This window comes from Neoarius graeffei, chromosome 5, assembly GCF_027579695.1.
Source record: "Neoarius graeffei isolate fNeoGra1 chromosome 5, fNeoGra1.pri, whole genome shotgun sequence".
Taxonomy (NCBI): Eukaryota; Metazoa; Chordata; class Actinopteri; order Siluriformes; family Ariidae; genus Neoarius; species Neoarius graeffei.
Window position 1 is genome coordinate 66,934,197 of NC_083573.1, and position 19,058 is coordinate 66,953,254.

The 19,058-nt window shown below is 41.3% G+C and overlaps 1 protein-coding gene across 2 annotated transcripts in view; it reads left to right on the forward strand.

Annotated features, from left to right (window-relative positions):
* The window catches only part of rbms3 (RNA binding motif, single stranded interacting protein), a 247,883-nt gene that overhangs the window by 50,993 nt on the left and 177,832 nt on the right, over positions 1–19,058 (forward strand). For both annotated transcript variants that reach the window (XM_060922273.1, XM_060922272.1), the window contains exon 3: positions 12,448–12,506. In XM_060922273.1, coding sequence (XP_060778256.1) covers positions 12,448–12,506 — 59 coding nt within the window. The remainder of the gene's footprint in view (positions 1–12,447; positions 12,507–19,058) is intronic.

Genomic DNA, 19,058 nt, shown 5'->3' on the forward strand with positions numbered 1-19,058 from the left:
CTTTCTGCCACACGTGCCAGACTTTTCACCACTGGGGGCAGGTCCTTCAGTGCCATTGCCCCCAAACTCTGGAATTCTCTTCTTTAATCTCTCCATGACTGCTCTTCTTTATCGACTTTCAAATATCAATTGAAGACGTATCTTTTCCTTGAACATTTCTCTTCGACTCTTACTGCTTAATCTTTTTCCCCTGTAAAGCACCCTTGGGATAATGAAAGGTGCTATAGAAATTTAACCTATTATTATTATTATTATTATTATTATTATTATTATTATTATCCACCCTCCTTTCAACGCACTGGGGCACAGCATGCTGGTTTGTTCGCCAGAGGTCAACCAGGCCTCTCAGACTTTTTGATCAGATAGGTATTCAGCTGAGGATTCGATGAAGGATGCATGCTGTCTCAAGGAGTGCAATCTTCTGGATCTCTTTTGCACTCATCTTGCATGGGAGTTTGTCCAGCTGGTCTTGGAACCCAGTCTTGATAGTCCCCAGTGTGCCTACTGCTACTGGGACCACTTATGTCTTTGTGTTCCACATGTGTTGCACCTTGATCTCGAAGTCTTTGTACTTGATGATCTTCTTGGCCTCCATACTCGTGTTGTTGTCTTCTAGGATGGCCACATTGATGAACATGCATGTTTTGTTCTTTTTATCCTGGAACACGATGTCCAGCCTGTTGGTGGCTATGGTTCGGTCCATGGGCACCATCTTATCCCGCATGACTACACAGTCTCCGTTATCAATGACTGCATCTGGCTTGTGTTGATACCAACTGTCCACCACAGGAATAGCCAGTTGCCGACACAGGGACCAACCCTGTTGTGTTGCTCGAGGTACTCTTTTGGGGCCAGTACCCAGAATCCAGACACTATGTGGCTGATGGTCTCCTCAGCTTCACCACACATACAGCACTTGCTGTTGGCCTGCATGCCCTTGACATATTTCTGGTGGTGACGGGTGTTCAAGGCCTGATCTTGTGCGGCTGTGATGAGGCTCTCGGTTTCACCCTTGAGTCCTGCACTTCGGAGCCATGCGTGTGTCTGCTCTTTGTCGATGTACGGCCTATCCAGGCTGGTAAGGAACTGACCGTGCAGTGGTTTCTCTTTGTAGAGCTGCATTCTGGCCTCCATGATCTTGATGCGGAGTAGTTTCTTGGTGGTCTTGCTGCTAGCACTCATGGTCTCGGGTAAACTGTACCTCCTTTTGATCTCACGACCTCTCTTCATGACTGATTTGCATTTGCCCAGGTCTTTTTGGTGTGCTTGCAAGAGTTGCAGGGGGCGCCCGTCAGTCCATTCCAAGTACTCACACAGTCCAGCTATGGTATCCTCCTCTGAGGACTCAAGCTCTAGTAGTCCTCGGCCTCCTAGATGTCGCGAGATGTATAAACGCTTGACATCTGCTCTAGGATGCAGAAGGCCGTGCATTGTGAGGAGCTTTCTGGTCTTGCGATCCATGTCCTTAAGCTCCCGGTTTGTCCATGAGATGATGCCAAAGCTGTACAGGATGACTGGGATGGCCAGGCTGTTGATGGCTGTGATCTTGTTCTTTGAGTTGAGCTCTGACTTGAGGACTAGTCGCACGCACCGGTAATATTCTTTGGAGATCTTTGTCTTCATCAGCTCATGCTTGATGTCATCACTCTCGTCCATGCCAAGATACACAGTTTCTGGGTCCAGGTTCTTGATGGTTTCTTTGTCATTGAGCACAGCATCAAGAGCTTCGATGAGTTTGTCTCATTGGAAGGTCACCTTTGCACACTTGTTGAGGCCCCACTCCATTTGTGTGTCGTTGCTAAACTGCTTTACCAGCTCCAGTTGTTTTTGAAAATTGGTGTCATTGCAGGAAAAGAGCTTCAGGTCATCCATATACAGCAAGTGGCTGATGCGTTGGCTAGTCTTGATCTTGTACCCTACTTGTTCTTGGTTAAGGATGCCACTGAGTGTTATCAGGGCAGTGCAGAACAGCAGGGGAGACAATGAGTTGCCTTTAAAAATGCCTCACTTTATCTGGATCTCGTCTGTTTGGATTAGACCTCCTCTATAGAACAATCTCATTTTAGTTTGCCATGTTCTCATTGCATATGCATATTCCAAGAACCTAGTGATGACCGGACTGACTCGGTAGAGTTCCAGGCTTTGCAGGATCCATGTGTGTGGCAGACTGTCGAAGGCCTTCTTGTAGTCTATCCATGCTATGCTGAGATGTTTTTTTTCCTGCTTTTGGCATCTCTGATCACCATTTCGTTGATGAGGAGCTGGTCCTTGCATCCTCAGCTCCATCGTCAGCATCCCTTCTGTTCTTCCAGGAGCATGTTGGTTTTGAACAGGTGATCGTAGAGCTTGTCCGCGATGACCACCATGAGTACTTTGTATAGTGTTGGCAGGCACATAATCAGGCGGTAATTCTTTGGGTCCTTGCTGTCTTTGCCCTTAAAGAGCAGGAACATGTTACCCTTGGTCATCCATTCAGGCATCAGACGTGGCTCACAGAGCACTTCATTCAATGCTTTTGTGATCTGGCTGGGAAAGGCTGTGAACTTCTTGGGCCAGAAGTTCTGGAGCTTATCCGGGCCTGGCGCCTTCCAGTTGCTGGTCTTGCTGAAAGCAGCAGTTGTGTTGTTGAGTGATAACTCACACCACTGTTGTTTGGGTGTGTTCTCATACTTTTCGGCCTCATTATGGATCCACATTGTGCTCTCATTGTGCTCCTTTCCATCTGACAAAATGTTTATCCAGAACTTGTGCACTTTGTCTTTGTCTGGTGGCTAGGTCACCAAGATTTGCTCTTTGTTGGGCTCTCGGTACAGGAACTTGGTGTTTTCAGCAAAGAGCTTGTTCTGATGGTACTGCTTACTTCGCTTCTTGAACCATCCCAGATGTTGGGCACATATGGCGATCTTCAGCCAGATGTCCTGGATGAGTTCTACAAGCTTGTTTGGTCCCATTCACCATCTCCTAAAGATCTTGGTCAAGAGGCAATGGATCTTTTTGGCAGTGACTCCTTTTGTCAGCTCAAGCAAGATGGAGAGTTGCCCTCTCAGGTGCTTAACCTGGTGCTCAATGCATTGCTTCCAGGCAGGTACCTCTCCTTTCCAGCGCTTGGCGGGCTTGTCCTTAAATTCACCTGCAACCACAGCTGCAGTGGCGTAGAGGAGTTGGTAGATCTTGGTGAGGGTGAGGTGTTCTTCCCTGCCCTATCTCTCGATGGCATGGTTGCTAAGGTCAATCTTCCCTGAGATTTCTTTGTTCAGCTTTACTTTCCTCATGCCTTTCCATTTGTCTAGGGGAAGCGTTTCAGTCTGAAGCAGCTTCTAGATGATCTTCCTCTCCATCTCTACCACAAGGTCTACTTGCAAGTTTGCTGCAGCAACAGCTATTTTCTCAGTCGTGGCAGCCTCCTCCACAAGTTCTTCTTCTTGCACTTACTCTGTTTCCACTGCAGCTTCGATCGAGACCGTTGGGCCTTGCTGTGCTGCTATTGTTGTTGATCCAGCAATGCCAGAGTGTGTCTTTACATTGGCGATTATTTTGTCAATCTCGAGTGCCGTCAATAGTTTCTTCAATGTACCTCCTCTGCATACTGAGCTTTAGCTCATTCATGTCCGGAAGTAGATCTGGATTTCGTGATCTCCACATGTTGAAGGTACCACTGGTCTTAGGCGCATCCAGGTTGTTGAGGACTGCGTAGTGGTAGGCCCACATCACTTCTTTGTATTGATCTTTGGTCCAGTGATGCTTTTGTTTTTTGCTTGATGCACTGGAGTTAGATGTTGTGGTGAGTAGACCATCTTGTGAACTGGTCTCAGTCTGGGAACTACTCACCTGACATATGTAATTGGCCGAATCAGTCGGCAATTTTTCGACCCCAGGCTGTTCGGCATTTCCTGGGGGATGTGCTCCTTGTTGATCCACGCGACGAGCGATGTGGCATGTTTTACTTTTTGAATGTGTTTTCACAATCATTAATTTGCCCGCTCTGTCAACCACTACCTGGGGCCTTTCGAAGATGCTACTCTCCCTTGAGCAGATGAGCACCCAATGTAGAGCACCAAGAGGAGGTAGAGCTAGGACTTTGCCGGGCTTCTTCTTCTTCTACTTATATTATTATTATTATTATTATTATTATTATTATTATTGCTGTTGTTGTTGTATATAAAAGTCCTCTAAAAGTTCTGTAAATGGCTCAGGATATATAGCTGATCTTACCAGTATAAAGCGGTTACCAAAGATGAATGAATAAATGAATGTATAACAAAGTAACATGGAAACATTATGACACACAACACTAAATATTCTGCATAAAGACTGACATTTGCATACATCCAAACATTTAGTGTTTATAAATTGGCTTATGTTTAATAAATCCTCTGCAGATTTATAAATGTGTTAGAGTTCTTCCAAGTCTCTTTATCATACTAACCCCATTTCCAGAAAAGTTGGGATATTTTCCTAAATGCAATAAAAAAAAAAAAAATCTGTGATTTGTTAATTCAGCTGAACATTTGCTTAACTGACAAAAGTGCAAAGAAAAGGTTTTCAATAGTTTTACTGACCAACTTAATTGTACTTTGTAAATATAAACAAAGTTAGAATTTGATGCCTGCAACATACTCAAAAAAAGTTGGGAAAGAAGTATTATTACATCACCTTTCATTTTAATAACACTTTTTAATCAAAATTTTTTTCAAAATTTCCGTTTCCGGTTGAGAGTACGTCATGCGCGTTCTGGCTGCCGCTTCTCACCGGAGCTTTTTTGTTTTATTTTATTTCTTTTTCTATTTTTTTTTCTGTGTGTTTGTGTTGTTTGATGTTTGTTTGAGTGTTTTCTCCACCAGTGGTGGTGTTGCTCCGGACCTAGTTTTGGGCATCGGTTCCCTCCAGGCCTTGGTTCGCCGTGGGTGATGCCTGTGCTCCCAGCTGTGGACTGCAGTGAGCTCGTTGCTCATTTTACATCATGGTTGTCCAGCCTCTGCGCTTTAACGCTTGGCATGATGTCCCGAGCAATGTTGCTTGGTGGTGTCGCGGCGGCTGTGCAGGCAGTTTGGGACACACCAGCGCTTTGCGTGGCGGAGCTTCTCTGCTCGCTTTGTGGATCCATGGCGTGATGTTCTGAGCGATGTTGCTGACGGCGTCGCGGCGGCGGTGCTGGAGATGTGGGACTTGTTTTCGTGCGCCTTTTGGTGGGACTGTGGCTGCTACACCACGGGAATTACATCCTGACCCCTACTTGGTGGACTTTTTACTTTTAATTTATTTTTTTTTCTTATTATATTTTTTATTTTTTTTTCTTTCTTTGTCTACTATTGTAAAGCATCCTTGGGTTTCTTGAAAGGCGCTATATAAATTTAATTTCATCTCATTCTCATCTCATTATCTCTAGCCGCTTTATCCTTCTACAGGGTCGCAGGCAAGCTGGAGCCTATCCCAGCTGACTTCGGGCGAAAGGCGGGGTACACCCTGGACAAGTCGCCAGGTCATCACAGGGCTGACACATAGACACAGACAACCATTCACACTCACATTCACACCTACGGTCAATTTAGAGTCACCAGTTAACCTAACCTGCATGTCTTTGGACTGTGGGGGAAACCGGAGCACCCTAAATTTAATTTATTATTATTATTATTATTATTAATCATATGGGATCTGAGGATACTAATTGTTGTACTTTTGCAATTGGAATTTTTATCCATTCTTGCTTGATACAAGACTTCAGCTGCTCAACAGTCTGTGGTCGCCATTGTCTGATTCTCCTCTTCATGATGCCACATACATTCTCAGTAGGAGACAGATCTGTATTGGCAGCAGGCCAGTCAAGCACACATACTCTGTGTCTATGAAGCCACACTGTTGTAGCCCATGCAGACTGAGGCCTGGCATTGTCCTGCTCAAATAAGTATGGACTTCCCGGGAAGAGATTTCGCCTTGATGAATATGTCTCTCTAAAATCCCAATATATGCCCAAATATATCAAATGACACCTCCCCACACATGCTGTAGGCACTGATGCCCCCTATACCATCATACATGCTGGCTTTCGAACCTTTCTCTGATAACAAACTGGATGGTCGTGTTCACCTTTGGCACTGAGAACTCGACGTCCGATTTTCCCGAAAACAAGCTGAAATGTGGACTCATCTGATCACAGCACACATTTCCACTGTCTTTCAGTCCATCTGAGATGAGTTCGGACCCAGAGAAATTGACCGCGTTTCTGCACAGAAATGATTAATGGCTTCATTCTTGAGTAATACAGTTTCAGTTTGCATTTCTGGATGCAGCGACAGACTGTGTTAAGTGACAATGGTTTTCTGAAGTACTCCCTAGCTCCTGTGGCTTATATTTGTCACATTAGCATGAGGGGTTTTCAGGCAGTGCCACCTGAGGGCTCAAAGGTCACGCACATTCAACAATGGTTTCCGACCTTGCCCTTTACACACTTTTCACAATATTATGTACTGTCGATTTTGAAAGACCTAAAATCTTGTCATGAGAAATGTTCTTTTTGAATTGACTAACAATTCTCTCATGAATGTTGGCACAGAGGAGTGAGCCACAACCCATCCTTGCTTGCAAAGACTGAGCCTTTGTTGCTGCTCTTTTTATACCTAATCATATTACCAATTAACCTGCTTATTGTGGAATCTTCCAAAATGGTGTTATTTTAATATTGTATAAACTTTTCAGTCTTATTTTGCCTCTGTCTCAACTTTTTTTGAGTGTGTTGCAAGCATCAAATTCTAACTTTGTTTATATTTACAAAATACAATTAAGTTGGGGGCAGTACGGTAGTGTAGTGGTTAGCACTGTCGCCTCACAGCAAGAAGGTCCAGGTTTGAGCCCCGTGGCCGGCGAGGGCCTTTCTGTGCAGAGTTTTCATGTTCTCCCCGTGGGTTTCCTCCGGGTGCTCCGGTTTCCCCCACAGTCCAAAGACATGCAGGTTGGGTTAACTGGTGACTCTAAATTGACCGTAGGTGTGAATGTGAGTGTGAATGGTTGTCTGTGTCTATGTGTCAGCCCTGTGATGACCTGGCGACTTGTCCAGGGTGTACCCTGCCTCTCGCCTGTAGTCAGCTGGGATAGGCTCCAGCTTGCCTGCGACCCTGTAGAACAAGATAAAGCGGCTAGAGATAATGAGATGAATGAATTAAGTTGGTCAATAAAACTATTGAAAGTCTTTTCTTTGTACTTTTGTCAGTTAAATAAAGTTTCATGTGAATCAACAAATCACAGATTTTTTGTTTTTAATGTATTATGGAAAAAATATCCCAAGTTTTCTGGAAATGGGGTTAGTATATTATGGGATGAATGATTTGGATTCTAAGATTATTTGGCTTTTATTTAGAATAGCATAACAGAGATTGACTTCTTTGTTCTGGATATGGTATTTGGTATTTCTACTGCATGACATTTTAAAATATACACATTTATGGTGTATGGATAAATTCAAACCTGAGAATATTATTGCCATTGAATTACTAATGATTGGCATTATCACTGCTGTAGATTCGGTATCACAAACAGCAGGAGGACTTCACTGGAACATTAAACAGGATAAGTGTTACTGTACTATCATCTTACTTTATTATAGTCAGTAAGATTATATATTCATCAGCAATGTTAATGTATTTCACAGTTGGTATTATTGCTCCAGGGTACCCAGGTACTGAGTTCAAGTTTCAGTTGGTGTGGAGTTTAGCGTTCTTCCTCAGTTGGTGTGGGTTTTCTCAGTGTTCTTTGATTTTCTCCCACTGTCTAAAAACATGCAAGTAGGTGGATTGGTTATTCGAAATTACCTGTAAGTGTGAATTAGTGAATGAGTGAATGTGTCTGGAGTCCCATCCATGGTAAATTCTCCTACCTTGCACCTGCTGTTACCCTGATCCACTACAGACTGACGATCTATCTATCTATCTATCTATCTATCTATCTATCTATCTATCTATCTATCTATCTATCTATCTATCTATCTATCTATCTATCTGTCTGGCCAAAAGTTGTCTTAAAACCCATATGTGTATTTTGGTGTCTTTTTTTAATATCCCATTCCAGATTTATTTCCCACCCCCACCCCTTGCTGTTATAATATCTTTCATTCTTCTGGGAAATTGTGACTGTGTGATTTTTTTGCTCATTCAGCCACAAGAGCATTAGTGAGGTCAGGCACTGATGTCTGGTAATAAGGCCTAGTGTGCAGTCACCATTCCAGTTTATCCCAAAGGTGTTCAGTGGGGTTGAGGTCAGGGCTTTGTGCAGGCCACTCAAGTTTTTTCCCCCTCCAACCTTGGCAAACCATGCCTTTATAAAGCTTGCAATTTGCACAGGGGCACAGATATTCCGCAATATTCCCATTGCACAGGGGCACAGATATTCCGCAATATTCCCATTAATAAGACCCTTCAATATGTCATAGTTGGTGTTTACACTGAACCAAACAAAGCTGGCATAAAACTCCACCATTGTGTTCTAGCATTCTGGACCCAGAGGCATGATGTGCAACACAACAGAGTGTTGGCGTCTAGGGTGATGTATAACATACTACACATTGGAAATACGAATACCCCGAACATACTGGCATTACTTTCAAAACAATAATGCCAGGTGAACTAAGTGTTGAGGAGTTTTTGCAAGCTGTGCACATTTGTCCCACTCTTCAAACACAAGCAAAGTTACTGAGCATTGTGTTTGTGTGATCAGAAATACATTGGAGGAGAAATTGAAGAGAAGTGGGAAGTGATTTGAGGCAGAAAGGTATGCTGACTGTAGACACCACAGACAGAGACATTTGAATTTGTGCTGGTCATGGGAAGAAGAATGTCAAGGTTAAAAACGTCATACCCCTGTCCCACCATGCCGGCTGTCCCTTTAACACAAATGTTGAATCTAGCTCTGTTACTACCAATCCTTCAGGCTGAAAGGCAGAACAACACAGACCCCCATTCCATATTCTTACCTTTTACACAGAAAAGCATGGTGGGATAAAGGTCCAACATTCCTGCCTTGAACATGATGTGTAAGAGGGGCTACTGACATGCAAAATTAGGTTTAGACCCCTTAGTTCCACTGAAGGGAAACTGTAATGTTACAGCATACAAAGACATCCTATACAACTCAGCCTTTCCATTACATTAATGGCATTTAGCAGACGCTCTTATCCAGAGTAATATACAATATCCCCAGAGAAGCAGTTGGGGGTTAGCAGGGAATCAAACCAGCAGCCTTTTAGTCCCAAAGCTGCTTCTCTAACCATTAAGCCATGGCTTCCTTCCGTCCTTCCATCCTTCCAACTTTGTAGCAACAATTTAGAGAAAGCCCATGTATGGGTGTGGGTGTGATGGTCAGTGCTCCACATACTTTTGGCTATATAGTGGATCATTATAGCTTTTTATTACAAATTTAAAACCTTTCCATTTTCCAGCAAAGCATCCCAGAGCAGCTCAAGCTTGTGCAATGAAAATACCAACACAGGAAACAAAGGTTATTTAAAAGACTTTTTAATTTGTTTCAAAGCATTTGAGGCTTTGAGTGTTTGTTGTTGATTCATTACAGGCTCAATTCAAGACCATTTTTGAAATGCCCGCTTTTAAGTAGATGTTCAATCACATTACCTCCACTCCTCCTATAAAACAATGTTATTCTTATAGTGGTCCCAGTGCCTCTCATCATTTATTTAACTGAGACGTCAGTGTTTTGGCTATCTCTTGCTTTGTTAGAAGAAATGACAGCAGCTCAAACAGTGCGGTCATTTGTTGTGGTTGTGTATTCCTCATGTGGAGTTGCTGACTGATTATGCTGTATGACATGTAACAAACATCCAAACAGCCTCAACCATCTCAGTTTAAACACCCCCAAATTGTGAATATCTACACGTAAATGGTGAAGTGGTACACAAACCTGTATTTATATATACAATACAGCATTGTAGACATTTTCATTTTTTTTTAAAGTGTGATTTGAGTGCAAAGTACCAACAATATTACCTCGTATGATTTAGACATGTAAAATGCCTCAAGACTTTCTTTTTTAATCTGAAGAGCTCACCCTAAGTCGAGTCACTAGAGATTTGAGTGGTTGAGATGAATTAGTTGCCATTTCACCGACGCTGGTGGCATGAAAGCCTGATGGGCCGTCACTGTTCACGGTGACAGCCAAATGATCCCTCCTTTATTAAACGCCTCTGTCCCTATAAAAGTGGAGTAATATACTCTCTCGTCTTACCTGGAGGAAGGAGACACATTAAACATTAATTAAAAGTCACATTGGGAGGGCCTTTCTTATATCAGTCATCCTTTTCTGCTGGCGGATACAGAGCAGATAAGGAACTTTATTACCTTCTTTGATGAAAGAAGGAGGAAAGAAAGAATGGAAAGAGTGTGAGGTGATCATTCTGACATCGTGCAATACCTGCACAGGTTTATCATTGCTTATGAATTGAGAATGATTTAGCACACTGCAGATTCTTTGCACATTAATGTCTCATACTTCTGTGTGACATGTTCTATGGCTAATGTAGAGAAATGACAATAACACAGTTGTGAATTGAGTCCTTCAGACTGAGAGTTTCATATGGTTCATATCTCCATTTCTAATTATTCCATATTATGTTTACTTTATCTTCAAAGTTACTGTTTTGAGGCTACAGAAACATCTATTGATAAACCATCCTTTGTAAATGTTTTAATGAAGAAGAAAATTTAGGTCCATCTCAAACCCTCTTCTCTTCGGAGATGGGATCAAACTTTGAATGAGCCAGAAAAACCATCAATACTCTGTCGTTAGCATAAATTTGTGAAAGTGAGAGTACACACACACACACACACACACACACACACACACACACACACACACACACACACTGTTCACTCTCCTGCCCTCTGGAAGGTGCTACAGGAGCCTTCGGACCAAAACCACCAGGTTCAGGAACAGTTTTTTTCCTTCAGCTGTCTCAATGCTGACCCCCCCCCCCCACACACACACACACACACACAATCATCAACAACCCCCCCCAAACAAACTGAATTGACTTGAACTGACTTCATTGCACTATCACTATTTGCACTACTGTTTATTCATACCGTGTTTTGCATATACTGCAAATATCTATGTATCATACTATTGCACTACAGTTCATTCATATTGCACATTTTGAACATACTGTAAATATCTATCATATCATTATACCATTCCATACCCAGTAATTCCTGTACATTTACATTTATATTTATGTATATTACACTTATGTTATTTACTGCTATGCACTTCTGGTTAGATGCAATCTGCATTTCGTTGCCTTCTACCTGTGACATGTACAATGACAATAAAGTTGAATCTAATCTAATAGCCATGGGTAGTTCTACACATTCAACATTTGCTATTTACGTAGAGCTGAACAGTTAATCAAATTGAATTCATGGCCACAATCTCTGGTTTTCTCAGTTAATTAAACATACGTGATTTTGATTGACATATTCTATTATTATATTTAGATATTTAATAGAGTAACAGGCATGAACAATAGTTAGAAATCATCCTCCAAATACTGATAGATTTAAAGAAATACAAACTACACACCAAATACAGGCTTATAATGTACAGCTTATAAATGTACACTAAAGCTATTTTGTTCCTAAAATAATCTTTATCAAATAAACAAGATTTTAGTATTGGGCATATTATTGATTATTTTATCCATTATCAAGCAGCTTTATTGTAATATAAGGTTTGTAATATAGTAAGGCTTTGACTTAAGTTTCCCTTACCGTACCTGACAGTATTTCTTGAATTAGTTAACATGAGCAACCTATAACCACCATTATTAATACACTATTGTGTAAACAAAGTTAACACATATATGAATTGATGTTTGTTTAAATGTTGATTATGCATGCCTGCATTGACTAATATTTATTTAATCCATGACTAAAAATAAGTGTGATCAAATTCACAAAAACTGTTATGGTACATTCCTAAATGTTGATAAATTACTGATAAATTATTCTTCTCAGTTAGGTTTCCCAAAAGCATTAAAGCACAAGGATCATTGTTAAATGGTAGAGCTAGCATGACACTGAACACACTCTCTCTCTCTCTGTTAAGATGACTTTGTGAAGCTTTTGGGAAATGCAGCCTTGGTCTCTGGGCGTAAATACTTTAACTTGCTTTTCAGTCTCATGAACATTGATTAATTTAGGTGCTGGTTTATTTTGTAAAAAAAATGCCCATTAATTCAAATTTTTATGTTACTTATATGTTTAGTAATCCTGAGGTTTATGTTCAAGGTTTGTTAACTAATGCATTCAGTAATGTCAGCTAAGGGAACCCTAATGTAAAACATTACCTCGATATTTTACAGTTGTATAATAGAGCAAAGGATAGTGTAGTGTGATATAATACTACATATATTTATATTTTTGCTAACAGTATGCTTTTTCTCTTCATCAGGTATGGGAAAATAGTATCAACGAAGGCAATCCTCGATAAAAACACCAACCAGTGCAAAGGTGAGTAGTGTTACTGAAGTGGTCAATATTCAGTTGAAATTGAAGGTGAGCTTGGAATGATTACATTCACTTAAGTATGAACATGGCATCAGTAGTGAACTGTTATGATTAGAGCTGGGACTTGAGCTCAGCCAAAGCTTAGCTAGACACACCAAAAAAGCAAGAGGGCAATGGATTTTGCAAGGGATTAGCGGCAGGCTGCCAGGTCACTCCGTTGTGTGTAGTCGTTGATGTTGATTTTAAAAGTAACTAAGTAAATTACACAGGGAAATTAATACTTAAAGGAGATACGCAGAGCCTTTATTTTTAAATAAATTTCTGAGTAGATAGTATCTCCATCCCTGACTCTTGTATGCTGCATAAATGGGAATAAAACTAATATATTTTTGAGAGTTAAAATCGACCGCAAAGTTGGCATTCGAGCTGCCCCGCTGAGCCAGTCAGCCCTGAGTGCGTGACGTCACAGCGGTAACCGGTTTTAAGGCCGAGGCCTTTGACAGCTATAGACCAAAGTCATATAAATAAAAAATTTATGGTGAAAATAAGAAATACCGTTACCGACTTGCTCAACTAAGACTGATTTGACTTCATTGATTGTGGGTTAACTCTCATTAAAACAGTATAGGTGTTATAACTTGTGCAACATACATGTACATGCATGCATTTTCACTGATAAAACGTAAAAGGCTAATTAAATAATCAGATGAACTGAGACAATCACATTCTGAAGCAAATTAAATAATCTTATACCGGTAACTTAAACACACAATACAAGTTACATGTATTAATCTAAATGCAGGTAAACAATGAGTGTTGTTGTTTTTGTTGTTTTGTATCCAAATGAGAGTCGCATCTTATACCCATCTGTGTTCTCACTTCTTGAAGGCCGACCTTGTGGCCGATTGTTTTGAAACAATCTGACTTTCAGTTGTTCGTTCAGTTCTCGGTTCATTCGCTTCTTCCACATAAGGGTGAGACATTGTTGCTGAGGCAAGCATATCCAGTGGAGAAATCAGACAGCTGGTCCACTCATTCTCCATTTTTTCCATACTGAGTACTCTGCCATTACTGCTCGGCTCATGCGATTACTAAAACCTGGGACAGGACAGGATGTCACCGGTTTCAGCAACAACCACGGGGAGGTCACTGCCCGAGTGATAATATGTCCCGTCCCATTCCATCCCGGGTTTTAGCAACAACCCTTGGCTCACACTCCGAGAGAACTGGTGAAACTGAACTTACTTTCCTTTTCTTGTAGTTTTCTTTTCCTTTAATTGTTGGTACTGCACCCTTTTTCAATACGGGCTTATAGCCAACACTCCAACAGATCAGAGGTCTCGTACGAGTCTTCAGTACAATGTGCAGAGCAGAGGAAACCACTTCGTAGCCGCCCAATGTGCCCATGAACTTCTCACTAAATGCGTCCAAATCTTTGCAGTTTGAACATTCTTGGGCTATGAATGCAATGTAAATCCACCTTCTGTCATTTTGCTGCACTCGCCAGCAACACATCTGTGGCATGGCGATAAATTAGCTTAAAATGGAAGCTCAAAATTGCAGTCAGCTCTGTGTTTTAGTATAGCGGAAATGGCAATGAGACCGATAGACTTCCTGCTGTGACCTTGCGGATATCAAGGTCATTCACTCAGACTGCTACCTATATGAATCACTTTAATTGTAAAAACTACTATATTAGATTTATTGTTTAATGCTTAAAACTATTCCTGTGCCATTCTTGAAGTCTCAAGGCATTTATAAACGAAAGTGAGGCTATGGTTCTGCATATCTCCTTTAAGTATAAAAAATACTGGTGAGTATACGTGGAAGAAGAGGTTGGAGGCAGAAATCTTAGGTGGGGTTTACATTAGACCGTATCAGCGGATCATCAGATTAATCTTTTTAAAAACGATTAGCGTGCACACAGCAACGCCAATACACGATTCGCGTGCACACAGCAACGCCAATACACGGATACGCTAATCACATGACTAATTCGGCACGTAAGTTGAAATGTGTCAGTGCGGCTCATCGCTTCCTCCTCAGCGGCTGCGCTCCAAATCACTCCACCCTGAACAGCGAGTGCCCTCTGGAGGGTGCGCACTCCGGCCCTGTGCAGCTCACAGAGCGCGCGAGTGAAGCGCACGAGCAGTGATTCGGGACTGAGCCGCTGTGCACAAGGCACTCACCACTTGCAAGTGGAAGGATGGCAAACCTAAAGACAATCATAACTACACAATGGGCAGTATTTGCATCAGTATTTGCAGTATTTTCATACTTTTATACTCTTTAATGAAAGGTGATACAAGGCGGAAGTCCGCGCCGTTTTTCAGCAGTCGCGTCACATGACCAACGCCAGCGAATCAGGAAGGTGGCTGTCACAGTGACGTTGTCCAATGACGACGCCAGCTAGAGCTCAGCACAGCGTATCCGCGTATTCTCAATGTTTACACAGCACCGGACCAGACACGATCTGGATTGAATACGTGGACCCTGGCGGATTCCCGTTTCCCGGCGTTTCCAGGCGTTTTAATGTAAACGGACAGTGCATCCGCGAAGAAAACAAGACAGATATGGTCTAATGTAAACTTGGCCTCAGTTTCTCAGTCGATAGCCTGTGCTACTTGCTCTTGATAGCACTGTCTTGACTGCTTTATTAACATTCACTAACAGCACTGATGAATGACTCGCGGTTAAGCTTGCATTGGCCTTCAAGAAGGCAGAAGGTGATAAATTTTTGGTCCCTCCCACTATAAACCAAAGTCTGATTGGTTAATTCATCTGTCACTTCCTACATAAACATACACTGCCGTGACCTTCTGTCCCGGCAATGAAGTCCTAACCACTGAGTGGCCAGCTCTAAACTCTTCTCAGCCTAGAGACAACAAACAAAAAAAGAATCTCATTGGATAATTCAATGTTAGTGTTTTCAGGACAGTAACGCTTTCACTTCTGAAGCAAATTTGATAGAAAATGAGGCCAAATTAGAACTGGAAGAGAATAATTCTAATGAAATTTTGAAAAGAATAAAAGAAAATAAATATAACATTTGAAATGCTGATATGACTGGGCCTTCTCTGAAGGCTGAGAAGGCCCTGACAGTTCCCCTCTGCATGGCATCTGGTAGAGCAAAATATGTGAGTTAATTAATGTACTGTTCATCTGATTTTCAGCACCCAGAATTGGGCATGGTGAGCAACACCTGTCTTTCTGCACTGAGAAACATTTACATTATTTTAAAAGCAGGCTCTGGTGCAGCAGCAGTGTTTGAGTGATTGTAAGGATAATCTTTACAACAGGATGAGCGTTCATGTGCCTGTCGGAGTAGGCCTTCCAGCCGGATAAGAGTTAGCGTGACTAAAAGGGTTGGCGATGGCATGAACAGACCAGGATGTTCTCCTGTGTTGATGTACAGCATGGGCTGAGGGGAGCGTTAAAAATAGCCACGGGGTGAGGGAGGCGTCCAACTGAAATCGATGATTTAGCAGACAGCCTCTTTTCAGAAGACACTCCGCCATGGATGGAATCTAACAACCCAGCTTGCAGCACAATCTGCTGTAGAGTGGAGCTTCTCCAACTCTGTGTGTGTGTGTGTGTGTGTGTGTGTGTGTGTGTGTGTGTGTGTGTGTGTGTGTGTGTGTGTGTGTGTATTTGTGCATGCATGTGGTTATGTGGCTAAAATGTAGTAAATAGTACCATTAAAAAATACAAAGTTATTTAAAAAATATGAGGAACCACAGTAAATTGAATCCACATCCTTATTAGTTACGGTCAGGTTCAATTCAACCAGTACATCCCAGATCACAACCACTGAAGAGGAAAAAAGCAAGCAGAACAGAAGGGGTGAAAGAGAGAGAGAGAGAGAGAGAGAGAGAGAGAGAGAGAGAGATGAATCACAGCCTAGAGAAGCAAGGAAATAGAGGAAATCGCTACAGGCTTTAGAGGGCTTCCTCTTCCCAGAGACACCCCCCACCCACAGAATCCTCCACCCTGATGGGCCCAGTGCCAGCACTGATGGGAGCCAGGCCCATTAGGAGAGAGGGAAGGGGGGGAAGGGGATGAGAGGAGAAAAACACAAACAAATCATTTCATTCACGTTACAGTTCGGCCATGCTTCGCTGACTTGTGCGAATGTGCAGATGCTTTTTTATAGCCTTTTTTATTGCTGTCTCAGAGCTTCCTTACCTGCCCTAGGTAAGAATTAATGTTCATACAGGGGCTAGTTAAGGACAAACTCTGAATTTTATAACTGGTGTCTTCGGGATTTTTACCATGATCATGACTGATCACTCTGTGATTTCTTGCTTTTTTTTTGTAAGACCATGTTTGAGTCATTGGCTCACATCTTTAAGCTATCCTATCATTCCTAATTAAAATGCAGCTAGTGTATATATTACACTACACACATTACAGGGGAAGCAATGGCCTAAATGTTAGAGAACCAGCTTTGGGACCAAAAGGTCACTGGTTTGATGCCCTGGACCAGCAGGAATATCTGAAGTGCCCTTGAGCAAGGCACCCAATCCCTAACTGCTCCCCAGGCTGCTCTGAGTATGTAGGACATCACTCTGGATAAGCGCGTCTGCTAAATGTCTGTAATGTAATGTAATATTAGCATGTCGAACATTATAATGTATATATTATATGGACACAAGTGTTTTACTGGGAAAGTCTTCCCCATGATCATGATTACTGTATGTGTACTGAACTAGACCAAGAGATACACGGTATTTACATTGTTTTACTCAAACTCGAAATGAAACATTCTGATATTTTGAGACATTTTAAGATTTCTGATTTTCATCAGCTATAACCCATAATCATCAAAATGAAAACAAAAAAAGGCTTGAAATATTTCACTTTATGTGTAATGAATATAGAATATATGAAAGTTTACCTTTTTGAATTAAATTATGAAAAAAAAGAACTTTTTTACTATGTCCTAATTTTTTGAGATGCACTAGTACCTACAGTACTGTGGAGAAGTCTTAGGCACCCTATTTTTTTTTTAAACAAACTTTGTTATAGGTTTCTATTTTATGAGTTTTACATTATTGAGTCAGTACAAAAACATTTTAGAGTTCCAAACATTCGTTTTCCATCACAAAATTAAATGTTACAAAAAAATAGTTTGCATCTGAGCAGCATATTACATAAGAGAGCACTTTTCATATTAAAAAAAGAAAACATAATGAAGGCTACTGGGATTTGCTGCAAAATTAAGAAGCGAGTGTGACAAAGTGTCCAGAAGAACTGTGGCTGGTTCTGAAAGATGCTCAGTAAAACCTACAGCTCATTTCCTTATAAAACTGCACTCAGTGTACCTGAGACTACTGTTGTTTTTTTTTAAAGCAAACGGTCTTCTCACATCAAATATTGGCTTTGTTTCGTTAATTATGGCTTACTGCTATTTACCGTATAGTATTTTTTTATGTTGAAACATTTCATTTCATTATTTTTAAGCCATTTTGGTCCTTGCACAGTGTGTGCGTGTATATATATATATATATATATATATATATAACAATGATCACTGACAGCTGAAGTGAATAACATTGATTATTTTTTTTGCGGTCCAAATCCTGCGCTCTGATTGGCTGGCGAGCGGGTCCGTATCCTACAGTACGGACCCCGGTTATGGACCTCTGGCGACTCGCTCGTTCACAACAACAACAAACATAGTAGCATTTTTTGTCAACATTTATCTTTTTTTTAATAAGATTTATTTATAAGATTATCAAAAATCTTATAAATTTTTGCCAGCATTTCTCAGGAGAATAGCATTAATTTTACAGCATGGATAGCAATAACGGCAGTCTTCACAGTAAAAGTGAGTTTTTCTACCCTGAGGAATAAGAAATAAAATCAAACATTTCAGGAGAAAGCTAAAAACCTGCAATTTGCTAACTCCGAGCAAAAACATGGCTGAATCCTGAGACTCCTATTTGTATAAATAGGGGACTACTGTACATAGGCGGCAAAATGTAGTTTTTTTCCTGCCACAGAAGTGCACTTGTATACTGAGGAGAAAGCAATTTCCATTACAGCCGTGAATGAGGATTCAAAATAGCATTAATTTTACAGCACGGACAGCAATAATGACAGTGTTCACAGCGAAAGTGAGTTTTACTACCCTGACGAAGACGAAATAAAATAAAACATTTCAGGAGAAAGCTAAAAACCTCTAACTTGCTAATGCTGAGCAAAAACATGGCTGAATCCTGAATGACTCCCATTTGTATAAATAGGGGACTACATAGGCGGCAAAATGTAGGTTTTTTCCTGCCATGGAAGTGCACTTGTATACCGAAGAGGAAGCAATTTGCATTACAGCCGTGAATGAGGATTCAAAATGGCGGCTCGGCTCGGTTTTCCCTTTCGGGCGCTCTCGTTTTCTGTTAGAATTTGGTAAAGAAAAAAATTTATATATTATTTACCAGCTTAAGGTCAGTCCGTATGGTGAAATACCGTGACCTCGGCCTTGAATACTGACCTCGGCCCAGAGGGCCTCGCTCAGTACTTTCAAGACCTCGGTCACAGTATTTCACCATACGG